Here is a 21,322-nt window from a genome sequence, read left to right as displayed (position 1 = left end):
GAAGCCAAGAGGGGCTGCGGGCTGCATGACATCATTGCTGTGCACGCTCCGCGCCGTTGCACTAATCGCGGGGCGCGGCACAAACCGCTTTTCGCCGGTTGGAGGAGTCCTGGGGCCAATTCCGCGCGAGTCGTTGTGGTCGCCGTGCCGCACGCTAACGGATTAGGCGTTTCGTTAGCGCCAGCCGGCAGCCCCAACTGGCCCTGCGCAAAGGGGCAATTTTGGCCCCATAATCAGACACAAGTTGACACTGAGGCAAAGGAGAAGCCATTAGGGCAGGTGACTAAAAGCTTGGTCAAAGAGATCGGTTTTAAGGAGCGCCTTAAAGGAGGAGCGAGAGGTAAGCAGGCGGAGAAGTTCCGGGAGGTTATTCCAGAGTATAAGGCACGACCGCCGCCAATGGTGGGGTGAAGGGAGTTGAAAGCACAAGAGGCCAGAGTCAGAAGAGAGCAGAGATCTTGCAGGGTTGTAGGGCTGGAGGCGGTTACAGAGATAGGGAGGGATTTGAACACGAGGCTGAGAATTGTAAAAATCAAGTTGTGAGGGGACTAGGAGCTACTGTGAGCACTGGGGAAATAGGTGAATGGGACTTGGTGTGAGTGAGGATATGAACAGCAGAGTTTTGGATGAGCTCAAGTTTATAAAGGGGTGACAGTGAGTGTATTCATTATTTAACGTCAATGCTGCTGAATGTTCAATGTTTCTTTTGGTCTCTGGCTAATTCAGATTCCTTGTGGTTTGCAGCAGGTTAAAGTTAGATTAATGAGTTCATTTTAACTTGAGTGGCTCAAGAGACAGCTTTCAGTGATGACAACACTCCTTTTAAAGGAATGTTGCTAGATGGAACTAAATAATGGACTTATCCTCCCCCCCCCCCCCACCCCCGCCCCCGAGACTCATTTAGGAAAAGGATTTTGTGTTACAAAGAAGATTTAAAAACGTCATGTGATAGCTCCCCTGAAAGCAATGAGCGCTATTTAGAGGAGGGGAGGGGTTGGAGCGGGGCACGGAGAACAAGCAACGAAACATCACATCCCTGGCCTCCCAACCTCCAAACAGGAGGTCAGCCAGAATATAATCACTTGATTTTAATTCTTTTCTTTCACTCGAGAGCTAGAATGGGTCACCAGGAGTAACTGAGACCAGTGGCAGATTCATTTCTTTTAAAATCATTCACAGGATCCGGGCGTCGCTGGCAAGGCTGGCATTTATTGCCCATCCCTAATTGCTCTTGAGAAGGTGGTGGTGAGCTGCCTTCTTGAACCGCTGCAGTCCGTGTGGTGAAGCTGCTCCCACAGTGCTGTTAGGGAGGGAGTTCCACGGTTTTGACCAGCGACGATGGAGGAACGGCCGCTATATTTCCAAGTCAGGATGGTGTGTGACTTGGAGGGGAACTTGCAGCCGGTGGTGTTCCCATGCACCTGCTGCCCTTGTCCTTCTAGGTGGTAGAGGTCATGGGTTTGGGAGGTGCTGTCGAAGAAGCCTTGGCGAGTTGCTGCAGTGCATCTTGTAGACGGTGCACACTGCAGCCACGGTGCGCCGGTGCTGGAGGGAGTGAATGTTGAAGGTGGTGGATGGGGTGCCAATCAAGCGGAGAGCTTTGTCCTGGATGGTGTTGAGCTTCTTGAGTAATGTTGGAGCTGCACTCATCCAGGCAAGTGGACAGCACTCCATCGCACTCCTGACTTGTGCCTTGTAGATGGTGGAATGGCTTTGGGGAGTCAGGAGGCGAGTCACTTACTGCAGAAGTTAAGAAACAGCTGGGTAGTGTAATAGGAGGTCGGTATTCTGAAACGGTGAAAGCAAATAGGCTGACAAGCCAACTGCATCCATTAAATAACCTGGGGTCGGTGCTCAGCGATAAGCCGATTTGTACAGTCTCAGACATTCACCGTAACAGGAGCACAAAGATTTACAAACTGTGAAGGTTGCTTAACAGTAGTGCTCTCTTTTTAACAGATTATTTCTGATTGATCACTGTTAGAGTCACATTGCTGCTTTCCACATGCACACACACCCAGGGTCTCCCTCCCACCCGAGTGCATCAGCTGGATCGCAGTCCTATTTATGGATACCTGTTCAAACAACACTGCTTGGCGTCAGAATATTCATCTCACAGATGAACGTACGGTACTTTTACACTGCAGCATTGCACTGTCATCATAGGCAGTCCCTCGGAATCGAGAAAGACTTGCTTCCGCTCCTGAAGTGAGTTCTTTGGTGGCTGAACAGTCCAATACGAGAGCCACAGACTCTGTCACAGGTGGGACAGATAGTCGTTGAGGGTAAGGGAGGGTGGGACTGGTTTGCCGCACGCGCTTTCCGCTGTCTGCTTTTTATTTCTGCACGCTCTCGGCGTCGAGACTCGGGGTGACGAGCGCCCTCTCGGATGCACTTCCTCCACTTAGGGCGGTCTTGGGCCAGGGACTCCCAGGTGTCAGTGGGGATGTCGCACTTTATCAGGGAGACTTTGAGGGTATCCTTGTAGCGTTTCCGCTGCCCACCTTTGGCTCGTTTGCCGTGAGGGAGCTCCAAGTAGAGCACTTGATTTGGGAGTCTCGTGTCTGGCATGCGGACTGTGTGGCCTGCCCAGCGGAGCTGATCAAGTGTGGTCAGTGCTTCAATGCTGGGGATGTTGGCCTGAATGAGGACGCTGACGTTGGTGCGTCTGTCCTCCCAAGGGATTTGTAGAATCTTGCGGAGACATCATTGGTGATATTTCTCCAGCAACTTGAGGTGTCTACTGTACATGGTCCATGTCTCTGAGCCATACAGGAGGGCGGGTATTACTACAGCCCTGTAGACCATGAGCTTGGTGGCAGTTTTGAGGGCCTGGTCTTCAAACACTCTTTTCCTCAGGCAGCCGAAAGCTACACTGGAGCACTGGAGGCGGTGTTGGATCTTGTCGTCAATGCCTGCTCTTGTTGATAGGAGGCTCCTGAGATAAGGGAAGTGGGCCACGGTGTCCAGGGCCACGCCGTGGATCTTGATGACTGGGGGGCAGTGCTGTGCGGTGAGGACAGGATGGTGGAGGATCTTTGTCTTACGGATGTTTAGCGTAAGGCCCATGCTTTCGTACGCCTCAGTAAATATGTTGACTCTGGACTGTGTCCTGGAGTTCACCTCTGTGTGTGCGCAGACGCAGGCATCATCCACGTACTGTAGCTCGACGACAGAGGTTGGACCTGGCCTGGAGACGGCGCAGGTTGAACAGATTCCCAATGGTTCCACTCCAACCGGGAGCTTGTTGACTGTGAGGTGGAGCATGGCGGCAAGAAAGATTGAGAAGAGGGTTGGGGCGATGACGCAGCCCTGTTTAACCCCGGTCCGGACGTGGATTGGGTCTGTGATGGATCCGTTGGTAAAGATCACAGTCTGCATGTCATCGTGGAGCAGGCGGAGGATGGTGACGAACGTTTAGGGGCATCCGAAACGGAGGAAGACGCTCCATAGACCCTCGCGGTTGACAGTGTCAAAGGCCTTTGTAAGGTCGAAGAAGGCCATGTATAAGGGCTGGCACTGTTCCCTGCATTTTTCCTGTAGCTGTCGCACTGCAAAAATCATGTTCATTGTGCCCCATAGGGGACGAAATCCGCACTGTGACTCCGGGAGTGCCTTGACGACTCCGAGACGCAGAATGCCCACAGCGCTTGGTCTGCCCTCCAGGCCTCCATAACCTGTGCCTGCAAACAGACACTCGGTCACTCAACCAGAAAACACCAGGACTGGTTTGATGAGAATGATCAAGAGCTAATTTCTGAGCCTTAAACAACAACCCAACGCGGGAGCAGCAAAGCAGCATTACAGACGGCTCAAGGCTGAGGTCCAACAAAAAACCCGGGACTTAAAGAATAGGTGGTGGTGGAGAAAGCACAGGAGATACAGCAGCTGGCCGACAGCCATGATGTGCGAGGATTCTTCATCGCAGTCAAGGCTACCTATGGGCCAAACACCCAAGGCCCCACCCCACTGCTGGCCAAGAACGGGGAAACACTCATCAAGGACACCGAGGCAGTCAGAGCCCGCTGGAAGGAGCACTTCAAAGATCTCCTCAATCGAGACTCTGCCTTTGACTCGAGTGTTCTCAACTCCATCCTGCAGCATGCTACCCGCCACCACCACGTGAGACCCCAGCACTGCACGAGGTGGAAAAAGCCATAAGACAGCTTAAAAACAACAAGGCTACAGGTGTGGATGGAATCCCTGCGAGGCATTGAAGTATGGCGGAGAGGCACTGCTGGCACAAATACACGACCTCATCTCTCTCATCTGGAGGGAGGAGAGCATGCCGGGGGATCTCAGAGATGCAGTAATCGTGACCACCTTTAAAAAAAAAAGGGGACAAGTCTGACTGCGGGAACTACAGAGGAATCTCCCTGCTATCAGCCACTGGGAAAGTCATCACTAGAGTCCTCCTCAACCATCTTCTTCCCGTGGCCGAGGAGCTCCTCCCGTAGTCACAGTGCGGATTTAATTGCACTGTGCCGCAGTCTCAATTATACACTTTTCGGCAGCACCTCTCAAACCCGCCACCTCTACCACCTAGAAGGACAAGGGCAGCAGGCGCATGGGAGCACCACCACCTGAAAGTTACCCTCCAAGTCACACATCATCCTGACTTGGAAATATATCGGCCGCTCCTTCATCATCGCTGAGTCAAAATCCTGGAACTCCCTCCCTAACAGCTCTGTGGGAGCACCTTCACCACACGAACAGCAGCGGTTCAAGAAGGCGGCTCACCACCACCTTCTCTTGAGGAATTCTCAAACAACTCATGTAAAGCCATACTCCCCTCATTTTCTTTCAGTCTTTTTCTGTTCCACTTGTGCTGGCAGCCTTCTGGTATCTCACTCAACAGGCTATTCCCCTTGTGCAAGACTATTCAGCTCTTATGGGCACACTGGACCCTCAATCCTCATCCGATCCAGGCACTTCCCAGCAGTAGTCTAGGGGCACTGACCAGGAGCGGGAAACCCGACTGAATTTTTCAATCTCCAATTGTAGAGACCTCATCGTTGCCCCAGTTGAGATCAGTTGTCTCAGTGCAGAGCAGAGCTTGGACCTGGTAATGGCTCAGTACCACACTGGGCAGTGCAGGTAACCATGGAAACACATCTCGAATTACTTTGATAAGAACAAATAGTTTCAGCAGATGGTGAAAGTTGGTATTGTTTATTTAGGTAAATTCATCAATCCCATGTTTCCCGCCTTCAATTGAAGGAGGTACATGAGAACATAAGAATTAGGAGCAGCAGTAAGACATACGGCCCCTCGAGCCTGTTCCGCCATTCAATAAGACCTATGGCTGATCTTCAACCTCAACTCCACTTTCCCGCCCAACCCCCATATCCCTTGATTTCCCTAGAGTCCAAAAATCTATATCTCAGCCTTGAAGATACTCAATAATTCAGCAACCACAGCCCTCTGGGGCAGAGAATTCCAAAGATTCACAACCCTCTGAGAGAAGAAATTCCTCCTCATCTCAGTCTTAAATGGCCGACCCCTCATCCTGAGACTGTGCCGCTAAGTTTTAGACTCTCCAGCCAGGGAAACTACCTCTCAGCATCTACCCTGTCAATCCCCCTCAGAATCTTCTATGTTTCAAAGAGATCACACCTCATTCTTCAAAACTCCAGAGGAGTATAGGCCCAATCTACTCAATAAACAGGTCAGAGAATTAGCACTACTGCAGCACTCTTGTGGACCTATACTTCTTTCGAATGAGGCTGTGGGATCGGTATTTTGGCCCATTTCTTGCCATGTATATATTTTACGTATTCTCCAATTCTAACAAAGGTAGATCTCATTTTATCAACTAATGTCATTCTTGCCTCTTGATTTCTGTTGACCACACAGGCAACGGTCTAATTTGCCAGCCCTGTCAAGTTGTCAATCATTGGAAGAGAGGCCTCCTCCTTGCTGGTCCAAAAATGTGACCTATTTTGATACATCTCGCTAGAACAAAATAAACACAGCTCCGTATGTTTTAATGGGTTTGTGTGGAAGGAGCGGCGAGAGACTGTGGAAGGATGTGATTGGAGCCCAGGGGAGACGTGAGTTCGGGGCCAGGGGCCCAGGGGCAACACGGCCCAGCCCACACTGCGGTATGTGTGCGCACTAGGTCCGTGCAGCAGAGCTGGTCTCCAGTCGTCTTGGGTAATCCTTGCCACTGGACCAAGACCTAGCTCTGTCAAGCCCATGTGGTGGCTGTTGTGCAATGGGCATCACACGTTAAAAAAATCCACGCACAGGCATCTTCCACCCTTCAACATGTAGTTCGGGTCCTTCATTGAAACACCTGTGAACTCATCCTTTTTTGGCGTGGAAGCAAGTCATCCTCGTTTCGAGGGACCGCCTCTGATGATAATGATTGGTCGCACTGTCTTTGATCACTACTCTCACTCCTAACCTTTCCCCACCTTTGACAGCTCTCCAAATTGGATATTTTTGTGCCACAGCCTATTCAATTCTGCTATTAACTGTGTAATCTAAACATTTCGCGAAAAGTTACCACTGACACAGAACTGACTTTAAAATACGTTGGTAGTTCCCTCTTGGTGAAATTTCGCCTGGATGTGACACTAGAGTATTCAGCTGGTTGAGCGGAATAGTTGGGCAGCATTTAATGTCTGTCAAGACATTGTGATTCAATATTATGCTAGGATGGGGATGCCTGCACAGTTGGAGTGAATAGGAAGTGGTTTGGTTGCTGGAATTCTGTGTGGTTGAGGAATATGCTGGGATCAGGTCCGTGTTGATGTGGAGGTCATTGTGTGTGTGTTGTTTGCAAGTTAATCATGGACCCAGGTTGCAGAGCTCAGCATAAACCAGCTCATTGATTGCAGGAAACATTCCTACACAAGAAAGAAAGACTTGCATTTATATAGCGCCTTTCACGACCACCAAACGTCTCAAAGCGCTTTACAGCCAATGAAGTACTTTTGTTGCAATGTGGAAAATGCGGCAGCCACATTGCGCACAGCAAGCTCCCACAAACAGTAATGTGATGATGGCCAGATAATCTGTTTTTGTTATATTGATTGAGTGTTAAATATTGGCCAGGAGACCGGGGAGAACTCCCCTGCTCTTCTTGGAAATAGTGGCTATGTGGTCTTTTATGTCCACCTGAGAGGGGACTTCTTTTAATGGCTGTGAAGTGCTTTGGAGTGCCTTAAGGATGTGAAAGGCACTATATAAATGCAGGTTCTTTCTTTCAAGTCTCGTCCCCTGCTTGATTCCTTCCTCATTGGTTGGCCAAATGCCACTTGCAAGGGTGGATGGGGGGGTGGGGGGGGGGAGCTCTGCTTGTGATATGGAATCGCCTCACCTCTTAATCGTGTTGTCTAGTTTTCTCGAGCAGGGAAGAAAGAGAAGGCAAAGGCACAGTGCTGAATTGCAGCTCCAGTCACTTCTCGCTGCCCGGGAGGCACAGGAAAGAGCAAATTTGCTGAGGATTGCAGACGAGGGTGAGGGTGAGATTGGCTGCACTGTCTATCTCGTACCAGTCCCTCCAATATTGCTGCGGGTGTAATTGCTTGAGCCTGCGTTAAACGGCCAATAGTCCATGGTGTTAACACACAAAGGGAGTCATTTTAACTTTGAGCACAGGTGCAAAATGGGTGGTGTTGACTTATCCGCCCACTATACAGAAGCCTTGGGACATCTTGCTACGCTAAAGGCACGATATAAATGCAAGTTGTTAATGGAAAGGAAATTAGGGCTGAGTGTATAATGGGAGGCTGCTTCAACATTGCTCATTTTACACTGTCACCAAAGTTAATATTACTCCCAGCGGCACCAGTTCATGCTGTGAAAATGCCCCATTTATATTGTGCAGCGTGTGGGGATTCTCAATATCTGGCAGCAGGACAAGCAGTAAGGGTGGAGGAGCAGAGAATACTGGCACCGCACAACTGTACTGGCACTAGGCCAGCCTCCACAGATCAGACTCATAATATTGGAACAAATAGCCTTTCATGGCTCAAAGCTGTCTACCAAGTGGTTGAATCCAGTCTGTACCACATATGTGGGCAGAGGGGTGGCAGTTAATTTCCACTGGCGCATTTTATTTTTCCATTGATGTTATTTTTCGACCTTAACCATGGCTGTGGTGAGCTGAATAAACAACTGAGGAAGATTGGGTTTTATGAGGAAAAAAAATGGCACGGTTTGGTATCATCACGCAGAGAAACTTACTTTTCTATTGCAGCTCCTCCAGCTTTGGGAGCTGGTGTCGAGCCAGGATAACTTTGTTGTGCCAGTACAGTGCATAGTTCTTCTCCTCCAGCCTGTCCTACAGTGAGTTTTCAATGCCCTCCGGCTCTGCGCTGTACAAGTGGAGCCCTTTTACAGGGACAACTGATGCCTTTGGGCACAAGCATTCACCACAGGCTCAAATAAGCTTGCTATTCACCCCTTCCAAATACTGGTTGGAATTTCAAGGTTACAAAAGGCAGCGCTTCTCATTGAATCAAAGCCATCCCGTGCATCTTTCTTGCTTATCTTTTAGCATCCTGTGTCCTCTCTCTAACGATCATCCTTTGCCTTTGATAGATTTTAAGAAGCAAATAGATTTCATACCGTATTTTGCAACTTAATTTCTTCGATCACCTGCGAGGCTCCTCCAGCTGTGCTTGCTGTGCATTAAATCCCAATTTAAAAATGATGTGCTCCTAACCAGGGGTCAACTGCCCCTCCTAAAGGGGTATGGGATTCTCCGAGATTATCCATTCGCAGGCGCACTGGGGAAATCTCTCAATTGTCGTCCGAATACGCTCCTGTGAAGCGCCTTGGGACGTTTTGCTATGTTGAAGGTGCTATATAAATGCAAGTTGTTGTTGTTCATCTTGCAACCCTAGATTAAAAATGGGGAACTGTAGACCAGTTAGCCTGACATCAGTAGTAGGGAAAAGGCTAGAATCTATTTTTAAGGACGTGGTGACACTTAGAAAATAATAATAGGACTGGGCAGAGTCAACACAGATTTATGAAAGGGAAATCATTGTTTGACAAATCTTTGAGGTTATAACTAGTAGATTAGATAAAGAGGAACCAGTGGATGTGGTATATTTTGATTTTCAGAAGGCATTCGATAAGGTGCCACACATGAGGTTATTAAACAAAATTAGGGCTCATGGGATTTGTGGTAATATACTAACATGGATAGAGGCTTGGTTAACAGACAGAAAACAGAGAGTAGGAATAAACAGGTCATTTTTGGGTTGGAAGGCTGTAACTAGTGGGGTGCCACAAGGATCAGTGCTTGGGCCTCAGCCATTCACAATCTATATCAATGATTTTGATGAGGGGACCAAATGTAATATATCCACATTTTCTGATGATGCAAAGCTAGGTGGGAATGCAAGTTGTGAGGAGGATACAAAGAGGCTTCAAGGGAATATAGACAGGCAAAGTGAGTGGGCAAGAACATGGCAAATGGAATATAATGTGGAGAAATGTGAAGTTATCCACTTTGGTGGGAAAAATAGAAAAGCAGAGTATTTTTTTAAATGGTGAGAGATTAGAAAATGTTGGTGTTCAGAGGGACCTGGTGTCCTTGTACACAAATCACTGAAAGTTAACATGCAGGTACAGCAAGCAATTAAGAAAGCAAATGGTATGTTGGCCTTTATTACAAGAAGATTTGAGTATAAGAGTAAAGATGTCTTACTGCAATTATATAGGGCTCTGGTGAGACCGCACCTGGAGTATTGTGTACAGTTTTGGTCTCCTTACCGAAGGAAGGATATACTTGTCATAGAGGGAGTGCAACAAAGGTTCACCAGACTGATTCCTGGTAGGTGGGGGGATTGTCCTATGAGAAGAGATTGAGCAGACCAGGCCTATAATCTCTAGAGTTTAGAGGTGATCTCATTGAAGCAGACAAAATTCTGACAGGGCTTGACAGGGTTAACTTTTTAAGTCGATGACCCTCGTCAGAACTGAAAAATGTTAGAGATGTAACAGGTTTTTAAGCAGGTGTAGGGGACAGGAAAGGGGGGCGAGGGAGGAAGGAACAACAGGGAAACAGAAAGCAATAAAGATGAACAAGGTAAAAGAGACAAACAGAAATCCTGTCTGAGGGAAGAGCAGTACTTCTTCAAGGTTGGCATTCCTAGAAGAGAAGTGGCAGTGAATTAAACATGAATACAAAAACAAAACACTGCGGATGCTGGAATCTGAAATGTAAACAGAAAATGCTGGAAATATTCAGCGGGTCAGGCAGCATCTGTGGAGAGAGAAACAGAGTTAACGTTTCAGGTCGATGACCCTTTGTCAGAACTGTGAAGAAGTTAGAGATGTGACAGGTTGCGATCACAGCGATTGCTGGGCGGGCTTTTGCTGCAGCGACCACTACTCAGTAAAAGTCACTTGAACTAATTCATCGTCTGGTAAAAAGGTGCTGTGTTGTAGAGTTTAGAGTTTCACGTCTGCTAGGTGTGGCGGACTGCATTTGGTGAGCTTTTCAGTGTTGATACTAAATATTGGGAGAATTTGCAGGTCTCCATTCAGCAGGGGCGAAGCAATTTCCCATCGATGGCTCGGCAAAGGGTTTGTAAGGTTATTCAGGCCTGGAATAGCAGCTGTTTGTGGGAAGAGCAAAACCGCAGGACGGACAACCTCCTCTGTCTCGGAGGCTCACAAACGTGTCTTTGTTTGTTTGACACCCAGCAGTGTAACTGTGTCACAACCTCTCCAAATCAGTCTCGGAAAACCAAACAACCATTACAGAGTTGCAAACATTTTGATCGGGGTCTTTTTTGGGGTCACAACTTCCTTCACAGGCCGACCATTCACCTTCTCCCTGCCCCCCACTGCACCTCCACCCCCCCCACCCCCCCAGCAAAAAAAAGAAACACTAAGATTTATTGAGTAGGAACAAAAACAAATTACAAAGTCAAACGAGTCAATTATGAGTCGAATGCTGATTTCACTGATACAGTACTTTCCCCACAGCTAACTGTGTCAATTGTACCCAGTGAGCTGCACAGATCAACAAGGAATCAGATCAGCTCCCAGCTTTATGTTGAGTTAGTTTATCCAGGTCAGCATAGCAGTAGAGTTTACCTCAATACCCAAGGGAAATAAACGGGAAATGAAGTCTAGCAGTGTCCCTGGTTGTGACTGCTATTCAGTACTGCTTGAAAGTGCATGTGTGTACTTTTAAATGTGTCCCTCTCCACCGCCACCAACAACAACTTGTATTTATATAGCGCTTTTAAAGTAGTAAAACATCCCAAGGCGCTCCACAGGAGCGTTATCAAACAAAACCTGACACCGAGCCACATAAGGAGACATTAGAGCAGAGGTAGGTTTTACGCTGCGTCTTAAAGGAGTAAAGAGAGGTGGAGAGGTTTAGGCAGGGAGTTCCAGAACTTAGGCCCAGGCAGCTGAAAGCACGGCCAGCGATGGTGGAACGATTTAAATCAGGGATGCTCAAGAGGCCAGAATTAGCGGAGCGCAGATATATTGGAAGGTTTTGGGATTGGGGGAGGTTAAAGAGATAGGGAGGGGTGAGGCCATGGAGGGATAAAATTGAGGTGTTGTTTAACTGCGAGCCAATGTATGCCAGTAAGCACAAAGGTGATGGGTGAACAGGGCTTGGTGCGAGTTAGGACAGCGGCAGCAGAGTTTTGGATGACCTCAAAAAAGAGACTACATAAAATCGTGTCACCAGAATGGTTGTTAAGGGATAAGACATTCGGTGGCAGGTCTCCATTATGGCAAAAAAAAAATATATATATATATTTAGATACATACCTTTTCATATAGACAGGGTTTCCTTCTCCTTTATATAACATAAGAACATAAGAAATAGGAACAGGAGTAGGTCATACAGCCCCTCGAGCCTGCTCCGCCATTCAATAAGATCATGGCTGATCTGATCATGGACTCAGCTCCACTTCCCCGCCCGCTCCCCATAACCCCTTATCCCCATATCGGTTAAGAAACTGTCTATATCTGTCTTAAATTTATTCAATGTCCCAGCTTCCACAACTCTCTGAGGCAGCGAATTCCACAGATATACAATCCTCTGAGAGAAGAAATTTCTCCTCATCTCAGTTTTAAATGGGTGGCCCCTTATTCTAGTCTCCCCCATCAGTGGAAACATCTTCTCTGCATCCACCTTGTCAAGCTCCCTCATAATCTTATACGTTTCGATAAGATCACCTCTCATTCTTCTGAATTCCAATGAGTAGAGGCCCAACCTACTCAACCTTTCCTCATAAGTCAACCCCCTCATCTCCGGAATCAACCTAGTGAACCTTCTCTGAACTGCCTCCAAAGCAAGTATATCCTTTCGTAAATATGGAAACCAAAACTGCACGCAGTATTCCAGGTGTGGCATCACCAATACCCTGTATAGCTGTAGCAAGACTTCCCTGCTTTTATACTCCATCCCCTTTGCAATAAAGGCCAAGATTCCATTGGCCTTCCTGATCACTTGCTGTACCTGCATACTAACCTTTTGTGTTTCATGCACAAGTACCCCCATTTAATAGAGGATGTGATGCCTGAAGTACAATTGAATCCAACTTGGATGGTGATTTTGTACTTAAGTGGTATGTTTGGATTAGGAATTCCAGATTATGGGACTACATAGGAAATAATTTGGAAAATAAGAATTCTATGACATTTAAAACATTTACCTGGAATTGACTGTATCAGGATTGTGTATGTGTGCATTTGGTCCTTTGTAGACTTGTTTCATATAAAAACACAGCTTTAAACCTCGTCGGCTGACAAATTACATTCATTTGGAGTGAGACTCGCTCGGTTTGGTTTCAGAATTTTAATGCATCTCACTCTTTGGCCTATACATTTCTCTCGTCAAGTCTTTCAATGTTTGAAAAGCTGGTAAAGACCTGATGCAATTCAGTGTCTATAATTGCAATTGTACTGCCACTCTTGTGTCACTGCAGAACAGCTTTGAGTGCACATCAACAAGAAAGCGAGTTTGTTTTTGGATATCTGCTTCTGGAATACACTTACTCTTCCCCTGCCCACATCCCCTCTCCCTCTTCACCATCCAAGGACTCCCTCCCTCTCATACCACCGAGGCTTGCTCACATGAACGGTGACTCCGATGTCACGCCATGTTGAGTTTAAGGCACTCAGGCAGTCTTTTAGACAGTTAACAAACTTACTCGTGAGAAAGCAGTCATTCACACCCACAATCTCCTGGCATTTAAAAAAAAAGCTGTCGGGGAGAGGCGTTGTGAATTTATGCACAATCTCTTTCCTGGTGAGCAAAGAACGACAGCAGCTCACAGAGTAATGCAGGTCTTACTGGCTGATTTTCGCACAATGGCAAACTCACACTGGTGGTGCAATATGACCACAGCCCCTTGTACTGTGAAATATGCAGGGTCCCCTATGATTCAGAGAGATTCAGAGCCTCCGTGAAGAAAAGAAAATGCACACATGCCAAGCAGGCAGGCCTAGCAATTCTGCTTGATCATGAATCCCACTCCGAACATCTGCCTGAAGTTGGCACTTTTATTCCAAGTCTTTAAGAAGCATGTTTCTTCTGCCGGGTACAAAAACACAGAGTGGGACACACCAGGAAGTGGTATCTGTGTTCTATAGATATGTAAAGAGAAAAAGGTTAGTAAAGACAAACGTAGGTCCCCTGCAGTCATAACGGGGAACAAAGAAATGGCAGACCAATTGAACAAATACTTTGGTTCGGTATTCACTAAGGAGGACACAAACAACATTCCGGATATAAAAGGGGTCAGAGGGTCTAGTAAGAAGGAGGAACTGAGGGAAATCCTTATTAGTCGGGAAATTGTGTTGGGGAAATTGATGGGATTGAAGGCTGATAAATCCCCAGGGCCTGATGGACTGCATCCCAGAGTACTTAAGGAGATGGCCTTGGAAATAGCGGATGCATTGACAGTCATTTTCCAACATTCCATAGACTCTGGATCAGTTCCTATGGAGTGGAGGGTAGCCAATGTAACCCCACTTTTTAAAAAAGGAGGGAGAGAGAAAACAGGGAATTATAGACTGGTCAGCCTGACATTGGTAGTGGGTAAAATGATGGAATCAATTATTAAGGATGTCATAGCAGCGCATTTGGAAAGAGGTGACATGATAGGTCCAAGTCAGCATGGATTTGTGAAAGGGAAATCATGTTTGACAAATCTTCTGGAATTTTTTGAGGATGTTTCCAGTAGAGTGGACAAGGGAGAACCAGTTGATGTGGTGTATTTGGACTTTCAGAAGGCTTTCGACAAGGACCCACACAAGAGATTAATGTGCAAAGTTAAAGTACATGGGATTGGGGGTAGTGTGCTAACGTGGATTGAGAACTGGTTGGCAGACAGGAAGCAAAGAGTAGGAGTAAATGGGTACTTTTCAGAATGGCAGGCAGTGACTAGTGGGGTACCGCAAGGTTCTGTGCTGGGGCTCCAGCTGTTTACAGTGTACATTAATGATTTAGACGAGGGGATTAAATGTAGTATCTCCAAATTTGCAGATGACACTAAGTTGGGTGGCAGTGTGAGCTGCGAGGAGGATGCTATGAGGCTGCAGAGTGACGGATAGGTTAGGTGAGTGGGCAAATGCATGGCAGATGAAGTATAATGTGGATAAATATGAGGTTATCCACTTTGGTGGTAAAAACAGAGAGACAGACTTTTATCTGAATGGTGACAGATTAGGAAAAGGGGAGGTGCAACGAGACCTGGGTGTCATGGTACATCAGTCATTGAAGGTTGGCATGCAGGTACAGCAGGCGGTTAAGAAAGCAAATGGCATGTTGGCCTTCATAGCGAGGGGATTTGAGTAGAGGGGCAGGGAGATGTTACTACAGTTGTACAGGGCCTTGGTGAGGCCACACCTGGAGTATTGTGTACAGTTTTGGTCTCCGAACTTGAGGAAGGACATTCTTGCTATTGAGTGAGTGCAGCGAAGGTTCACCAGACTGATTCCCGGAATGGCAGGACTGACATATCAAGAAAGACTGGATCAATTGGGCTTGTATTCACTGGAGTTCAGAAGAATGAGAGGGGATCTCATAGAAACGTTTAAAATTCTGACGGGATTGGACAGGTTAGATGCAGGAAGAATGTTCCCAATGTTGGAGAAGTCCAGAACCAGGGGTCACAGTCTAAGGATAAGGGGTAAGCCATTTAGGACCGAGATGAGGAGAAACTTCTTCACCCAGAGAGTGGTGAACCTGTGGAATTCTCTACCACAGAAAGTTGTTGAGGCCAATTCACTAAATATATTCAAAAAGGAGTTCGATGTAGTCCTTACCACTAGGGGATCAAGGGGTATGGCGAGAAAGCAGGAATGGGGTACTGAAGTTGCATGTTCAGCCATGAACTCATTGAATGGCGGTGCAAGCTCGAAGGGCCGAATGGCCTACTCCTGCACCTATTTTCTATGTTTCTATGTTTATTCCAGCTCCTAGCTACACACTAGAATGTAAGCGATATCCCCAATGGAAATAGAATATTTTAAAGTAATTAAAATGTAGGATGTCAGATTAGGAGAAAGGGCTTGAATATCAGAGGGTTTCCCCAAAGGTAGTTTGCTGTCAAATTCCTTCTGGTTTCTATGTGTATGTGCGGAAGATTATTGCCATTTTTTCCAACAGTACTGTTACTTAATGATACTGCTTCCACTGGCCAAAAGGCAGCAACCTGGTACATCATGACTGGTATACGTCTCAATGTCAACTTTTATGGACGTGCTCTGAAAACTGGGCAGGTCATTATGACCATTACAGCGGAGAAGCTAAAGTTTGAGAGCATATACTTTCCAAAATAGAATCCGGTTTAATTTGCCTAAGGTTCATGGTGGGTGCAGCGACTGTATAAATGGCACGCATCTGAAGTACAGGGTGTCCGCTTATAGTAAGTATGGCAGACTGTGTTTACATAGGATTCCATAGGATACGTGACACAGAAACAGGCCATTCGGCCCAACCAGTCCATGCCAGCATTTATGCTCTGCTTGAGCCTCCTCCCATCTTTCCTCAACTAACTCTATCAGCATAACCCTCTATTCCCTTCTCCCTCATATGCATTTTCTAGCCGCCCCTTAAATGCATCGATACTATTCGCTTCAACCACTCCCTGTGGTAGTGCATCCACAGTCTCACCACTCCCTGGGTAAAGAAGTTTCTTCTGAATTCCCTATTGGATTTCTTGGTGACTATCTTATATTGATGGCCTCTAGTTATGCTCTTCCCCACAAGTGAAAACATTCTCTCTGTGTCCACTCTATCAAAACCTTTCATCATTTTAAAGACCTCTATTAGGTCACCCCTCAGCCTTCTTTTTTCAAGAGAAGAGAGTTTGACCAATCCTATAGCATAATTTGAAGGAATAACACAGAGGATAGATAAAGGAAATGCAATGAATGTGGTACGTATGAATTTCCAAGGACGATTTGATAAGATACATACAAGAGACTCACGGCAAAGGGAATGTCACTGGGAAATAAGAGGAATGTGGCCACATGGATAGAGAGATAGCTGTAGGACAGAAAGCAAAGAGCAGAGGCAAAGGAAAGTTTGCTGGGTATGAAAGACATGTTTTTCAAGTGCAAGTTAGGCTGCGCTCATTTATTACATATACAAATAATAGGGACCTAGGAAATGATGTAATCTGCAGATTACGTCAAGTGGGAAGGTATGGCAAGCTGGAATAAGGAGGCGGATTTTCGGCTCGGTTTTCACCCCAGAGCGGCGGCAATGGCAGACAGCCTCCAGCGCCCCGCAGCAATCCTCGGGTCCGGTTTTGCGGCGGCGCGGAGCAGCACCAACCGGACAAGCTGCGCCGGTGTGCAACGCCCCTGGTTGCGACACCGGCGCGAGTTTTGACTCTTGCCCGATCCGTAAGCCCCGCAGTGAACGCCTGGGAAATCAGGCGGTCCAACGATAACGACAGCGGAGAGGTAAGTAATGGACTCCTAAGGTAAGTATGATTGTTTCTTCTTTTAATTTTTTTTGCGATTTATGTTGTGGTGGCTTCAGCAATGTTTTTGTGGGGTTTTTTTCGGGTTTTTTTTCTCCCCAGACATCTCTCGGTGCGATCCCAGCTCGGCTCTTTAGCTCGGGAGTTTCCCACGCTATCGCCCAAGAGCGGCGTACAACGCATCCCTTAGCGCTGCGCCCCTGACTCAGGGCCCAGCCGCCCAATGTCACTGACTGAGGCGCAAACTGTTCCCGGGCGCTAACTTTACCACCCAGCCACCATTACTGCTCCGAAATCATCAAAGCCAAAAGTCCAGCCGGCCTGTCAAAGATTGCAGGAGAACCTAGATAAGCTAGTAGGATGGACAGATAAGTGGTAGATGCTGTTCAATGTAAACAATGTGAAATAATAGATTTTAGAAATAAGAATGGAGAAGGAAGTGCACTTGTAATAGTATATTTTAAATGGAGCAGAAGAGTAGGGGGCACCTTGGTTTGCAATTACACAAGCCATTAAAGTTGGCAGTACAAATGGATATGGCCATAAAAAGGCAAACAGAATCCACGGTTTTGTAGAGGCATTGAATAGAATTTGTACAACACCTTAGTTAGGCCAGTATTATGTACAATATAGGAAGGGTCATCATCATAGGTGGTCCCTCCAACGAGGATGGCTTGCTTCCACACCAAAAGGGATGAGTTCGCAGATGTTTCAATGAAGGACCCGATATTCCAGTCCTCCAGGGGTGGAAGATGCCTGTGTGTGGATTTTTTTTAACATGTGGTGGCCTTTGCATATCAGCCACCACATGGGCTTGACAGAGCTAGGTCTTTGTACAATGGCAAGGATTAACCAGGATGACTGGAGACCTGCTCTGCTGCACACATATTGCAGTGTGGGCTGGCCGGTGCTGCCCCTGGGCCCTCCGCTCTTCTGCGCCCCATACTCCATTTGCCGCACCTCAGCCACAATCACTCACCGTTCCTCTGCCACGATCTCTCGCCACTCCTCCGCCATAAACATTCGCCGCACCTCCACCACGATCTCTCGCTGCACCTCTGCACCAAACATTCGCCGTTCTTCCGCCACAAAACTTTCACCACACCTCTGCCACGATCTCTCACTGCACCTCCGCACCAAACATTTGCCGCACCGCTGCCACGATCACTTGCCGGATCTCAGCCACGATCCCTCACTACTCCTCCACCCCGATCATCCGCCACATTTCTGCCTCGATCTCTCGCCGCTCCTCCACCTCAATCATTCATCACACCTCCGCTACGATCTCTCGCCGCTCATCCGTCGTGACCTTCCCTCTCCTCAGAGGAAGGGTATAAATGCAATGGCATGAGGAGTTACAGTTGTGAAAAAGGACTTGAGAAGTTAGTGCATTTTTCACTGGAGTTGCGAAGCTTGTGGAGTGAACTGATTGAGATCTTCAGGGTTATGAAAAATTATAACAGTTAACAGTAGCATTTTGCTTGCATTGGTTGCTGAAACGGTGATGAGAGGGCACATGGTGAAGATACTCACAAGAAGATTTGAAGCGGAGGTTAGAGAAAAACCGCTTTATACAAAGGCTGGCTAGATTGTGGAATTTCCTGCCACAAATAGTGGTTAAAGAAGACTCCATAAGTAGTGCCAAAAGGAAATTTGATAGCTGCGTGAAAAAGAAGAATATGAAAGGGTTTAGCAACTGGACAGGAGTGTATAATCAGGCCATCTGTTCATTTCTCTTTCCATTGATTCTCTTTTTCTCTCGGCCTAAAGACACCAGGACAGGAGGAAATTGCATGAGTGGTGGGAGTGTCATTTACTCCCACCATCAGAGGAGGTGCTCGGTGCCAGAGTGAAAAATCTCGACCAATATCTTGATGCCCAAGTATCAGTTCTGCTGAGCCAGTTGGGATGATCACCTCCGATCTGCCCAAATCTGGTTCTTCTCAGTCGAGTAAATCTAATTCCGTTTGAATGAGAACCCTTTGTTTAAAGTTCCTAAGATGGATAATGTTTTTGTAGTCATGATTTTCTTCAGGTCTGATTACACATAGACTTCCTACATATACTGCTTGTCAAGAGGTATGTGTAAGGGAGTGGAAAGAGGTGAGCTAGCCAAAATCATTGCAGAGGTTACCTAAGACCATAAACAAAGCACTGGGTTCATTGCTAGAGGGATAGAACTGAAAAGCAGAGAAGCTGTGTTAAACTTGTATGGTACCTTGTTTACAGTTCTGGTCTCCATATTATAAAAGGATATTGCGGCACTGGAGAAAGTGCAAAAAAGATTTACTAGAATGATACCAGAATCGAGAGGTTATATCTATCAGAAAAGAGAAGACTGAGGGGTGATAGAGATCATTAAGATTATGAAAGGGTTTGATAGGGTAGATGCATTGAAGATGTTGCCACTTGCAGGGGAGACCAGAACTAAGGGCCACAAATACGATCGTCACTAATAAATCCAATCGGGAATACCGGAGAAACTTCTTTACCCAGAGAGTGGTTAGAATGTGGAACTCACTACCACAAGGAGTAGTTACCAGCATAAATGCATTTAAGGGGAAGCTAGATACACACATTGAAGGAGAAAGGAATAGAAGGATATGTTGATGGGGTTAGATGAAGTAGGCTTGTGTGGAGCATCAACATCGGCATGGGCCTGTTGGGCCAAATGGCCTGTTTCTGTGCTGTAAATACTATGTAACTATGTAAATAATGCTCAGTTACTTTTGTAACTTGAACTTAAGTTCTTTTCACCCTATAGTTAATCAATTTAGTTTTAGTTCTACCATAGGTGTAAAGGTGAACAGTAAACAGACTTCTAAAATGTAACCAAATACATGTTAACTACCAAATAGAAGGTTGTTTGGCTTACTTTTCTTTGATGGTGTCACTCATAAGTTCCATATCTTTTCAGGGGTTAGCTCCCAACAATGACTACTCAGAGACAACCAGCCAATAGTCATGAGCTGAAGGAATTTGACAGTGTGAAGGAGTCAATCACCGACATCATTAACCAGCTCCAGGACATTGACCCGAGCCGACTGTCTTTCTCTCCATTTTTGGACCTGGACACCCAGATTACGTTGGCACCCATCTCCGATAGCCCAGAGTCATCTGTGGAGGAACTTCACTCTCTGTCTGATGAAAATATTGGACACGTAACTGAACCGGTTCCAAAAGACAAGAGGCTGCAGTACAATGAAGCCCACCAGAAGATCATGAGTGCGCAGAATGATGGGAGTTTGAATATGATTAATGCAGAGCTTGTAAGAAATCACACTCTTCCACACACTGAAGCCAAGAGCAAGCAACCGGACAATGTGTCTCTTGTCATCACCACAGAAACTTCTTTCTTAACTGATGAGAAAGCATCCTTCCCAGAGCCGCCGTCGCCCAGCGAAACAGGAACCTGCCACCCCCAGAATTTCATCACCATGCTGGCGGTGGAGAATTTGGGTACACTGGAGAAGGCGCACAAATTCACCAGTCAGGCTTCAGAAGACCAGCCTTTACTAGGCCAATCCCCCGACACGGAGACCATTGAACTGATTTCCAGCGATTCTGAGCGCAATGCACCAGCTGAATCCTCACACAAGGTGACGACGGAGGGAAAAGGAGGCAGGAAATGCTGTTCCTGCTGCCAGTGCTGCACCGCTTCGCACCTTAAAGCAATATCATCTGTCTTTGTTGCTCTGATTTTTATACCATGGATCCTTTACGGCCTCTATGTGTTTGTGCCCTTTGAACCTCCGCCCTGTCCAGACCTAACTAGTCGAATAACCTTTACATTGCGCTGCAACATCATCGCAATTACGCCAGTTTTACTTGGTAAGGATTTATTTATTTGTTTGCGATGAAGCAGTTGTTTTATTCGGTCTATTTTTAATCCTATTTTCTCCCCTTCTCTCCTAATTCTGGAGCACAGTTCCCAGGGTTCTGGACGTACATTTTTTTATGTGTGAGGCCAGGCAGTGAGGTCCCGATATTTACGGGGAGGTGGAGAGGGTGTGGCTGAGATTTAAACTTTAAACTTTCAGATGAGGCGTTAAACCGGGGCCCCGTCTGCCCTCTCAGGTGGATGTAAAAGATCCCATGGCAATATTTCAAAGAAAAGCAGGGGAGTTATCCCCGGTGTCCTGGCCAATATTTATCCCACAATCAACATAACAAAAAACAGATTATCTGGCCATTTTCACATTGCTGTTTGTGGGAGCTTGCTGTGCGCAAATTGGCTGCTGCTCTTCCCGCATTACAACAGTGACTACACTTCAAAAAGTACTTCATTGGCTGTAAAGCGCTTTGAGATGTCCGGTGGTCGTGAAAGGTGCTATATAAATGTAAGTCTTTCTTTTAATCGGCCAAAGAACCCGGCAAGGCAAGGGCAC

The 21,322-nt window shown here is 46.7% G+C and overlaps 1 protein-coding gene across 1 annotated transcript in view; it reads left to right on the top strand.

The window, feature by feature from the left end:
- Positions 1-19,867: 19,867 nt before the first annotated feature.
- The window catches only part of LOC139229384 (transmembrane protein 79-like), a 34,212-nt gene continuing 32,757 nt past the window's right edge, over positions 19,868-21,322 (top strand). The window contains exon 1 of the mRNA XM_070861084.1: positions 19,868-20,765. Coding sequence (XP_070717185.1) covers positions 19,868-20,765 — 898 coding nt within the window. The remainder of the gene's footprint in view (positions 20,766-21,322) is intronic.

Source organism: Pristiophorus japonicus, chromosome 18 (genome assembly GCF_044704955.1).
Source record: "Pristiophorus japonicus isolate sPriJap1 chromosome 18, sPriJap1.hap1, whole genome shotgun sequence".
In the NCBI taxonomy this organism is placed as follows: Eukaryota; Metazoa; Chordata; class Chondrichthyes; family Pristiophoridae; genus Pristiophorus; species Pristiophorus japonicus.
This window is presented reverse-complemented; position numbering and strand designations above follow the sequence as displayed.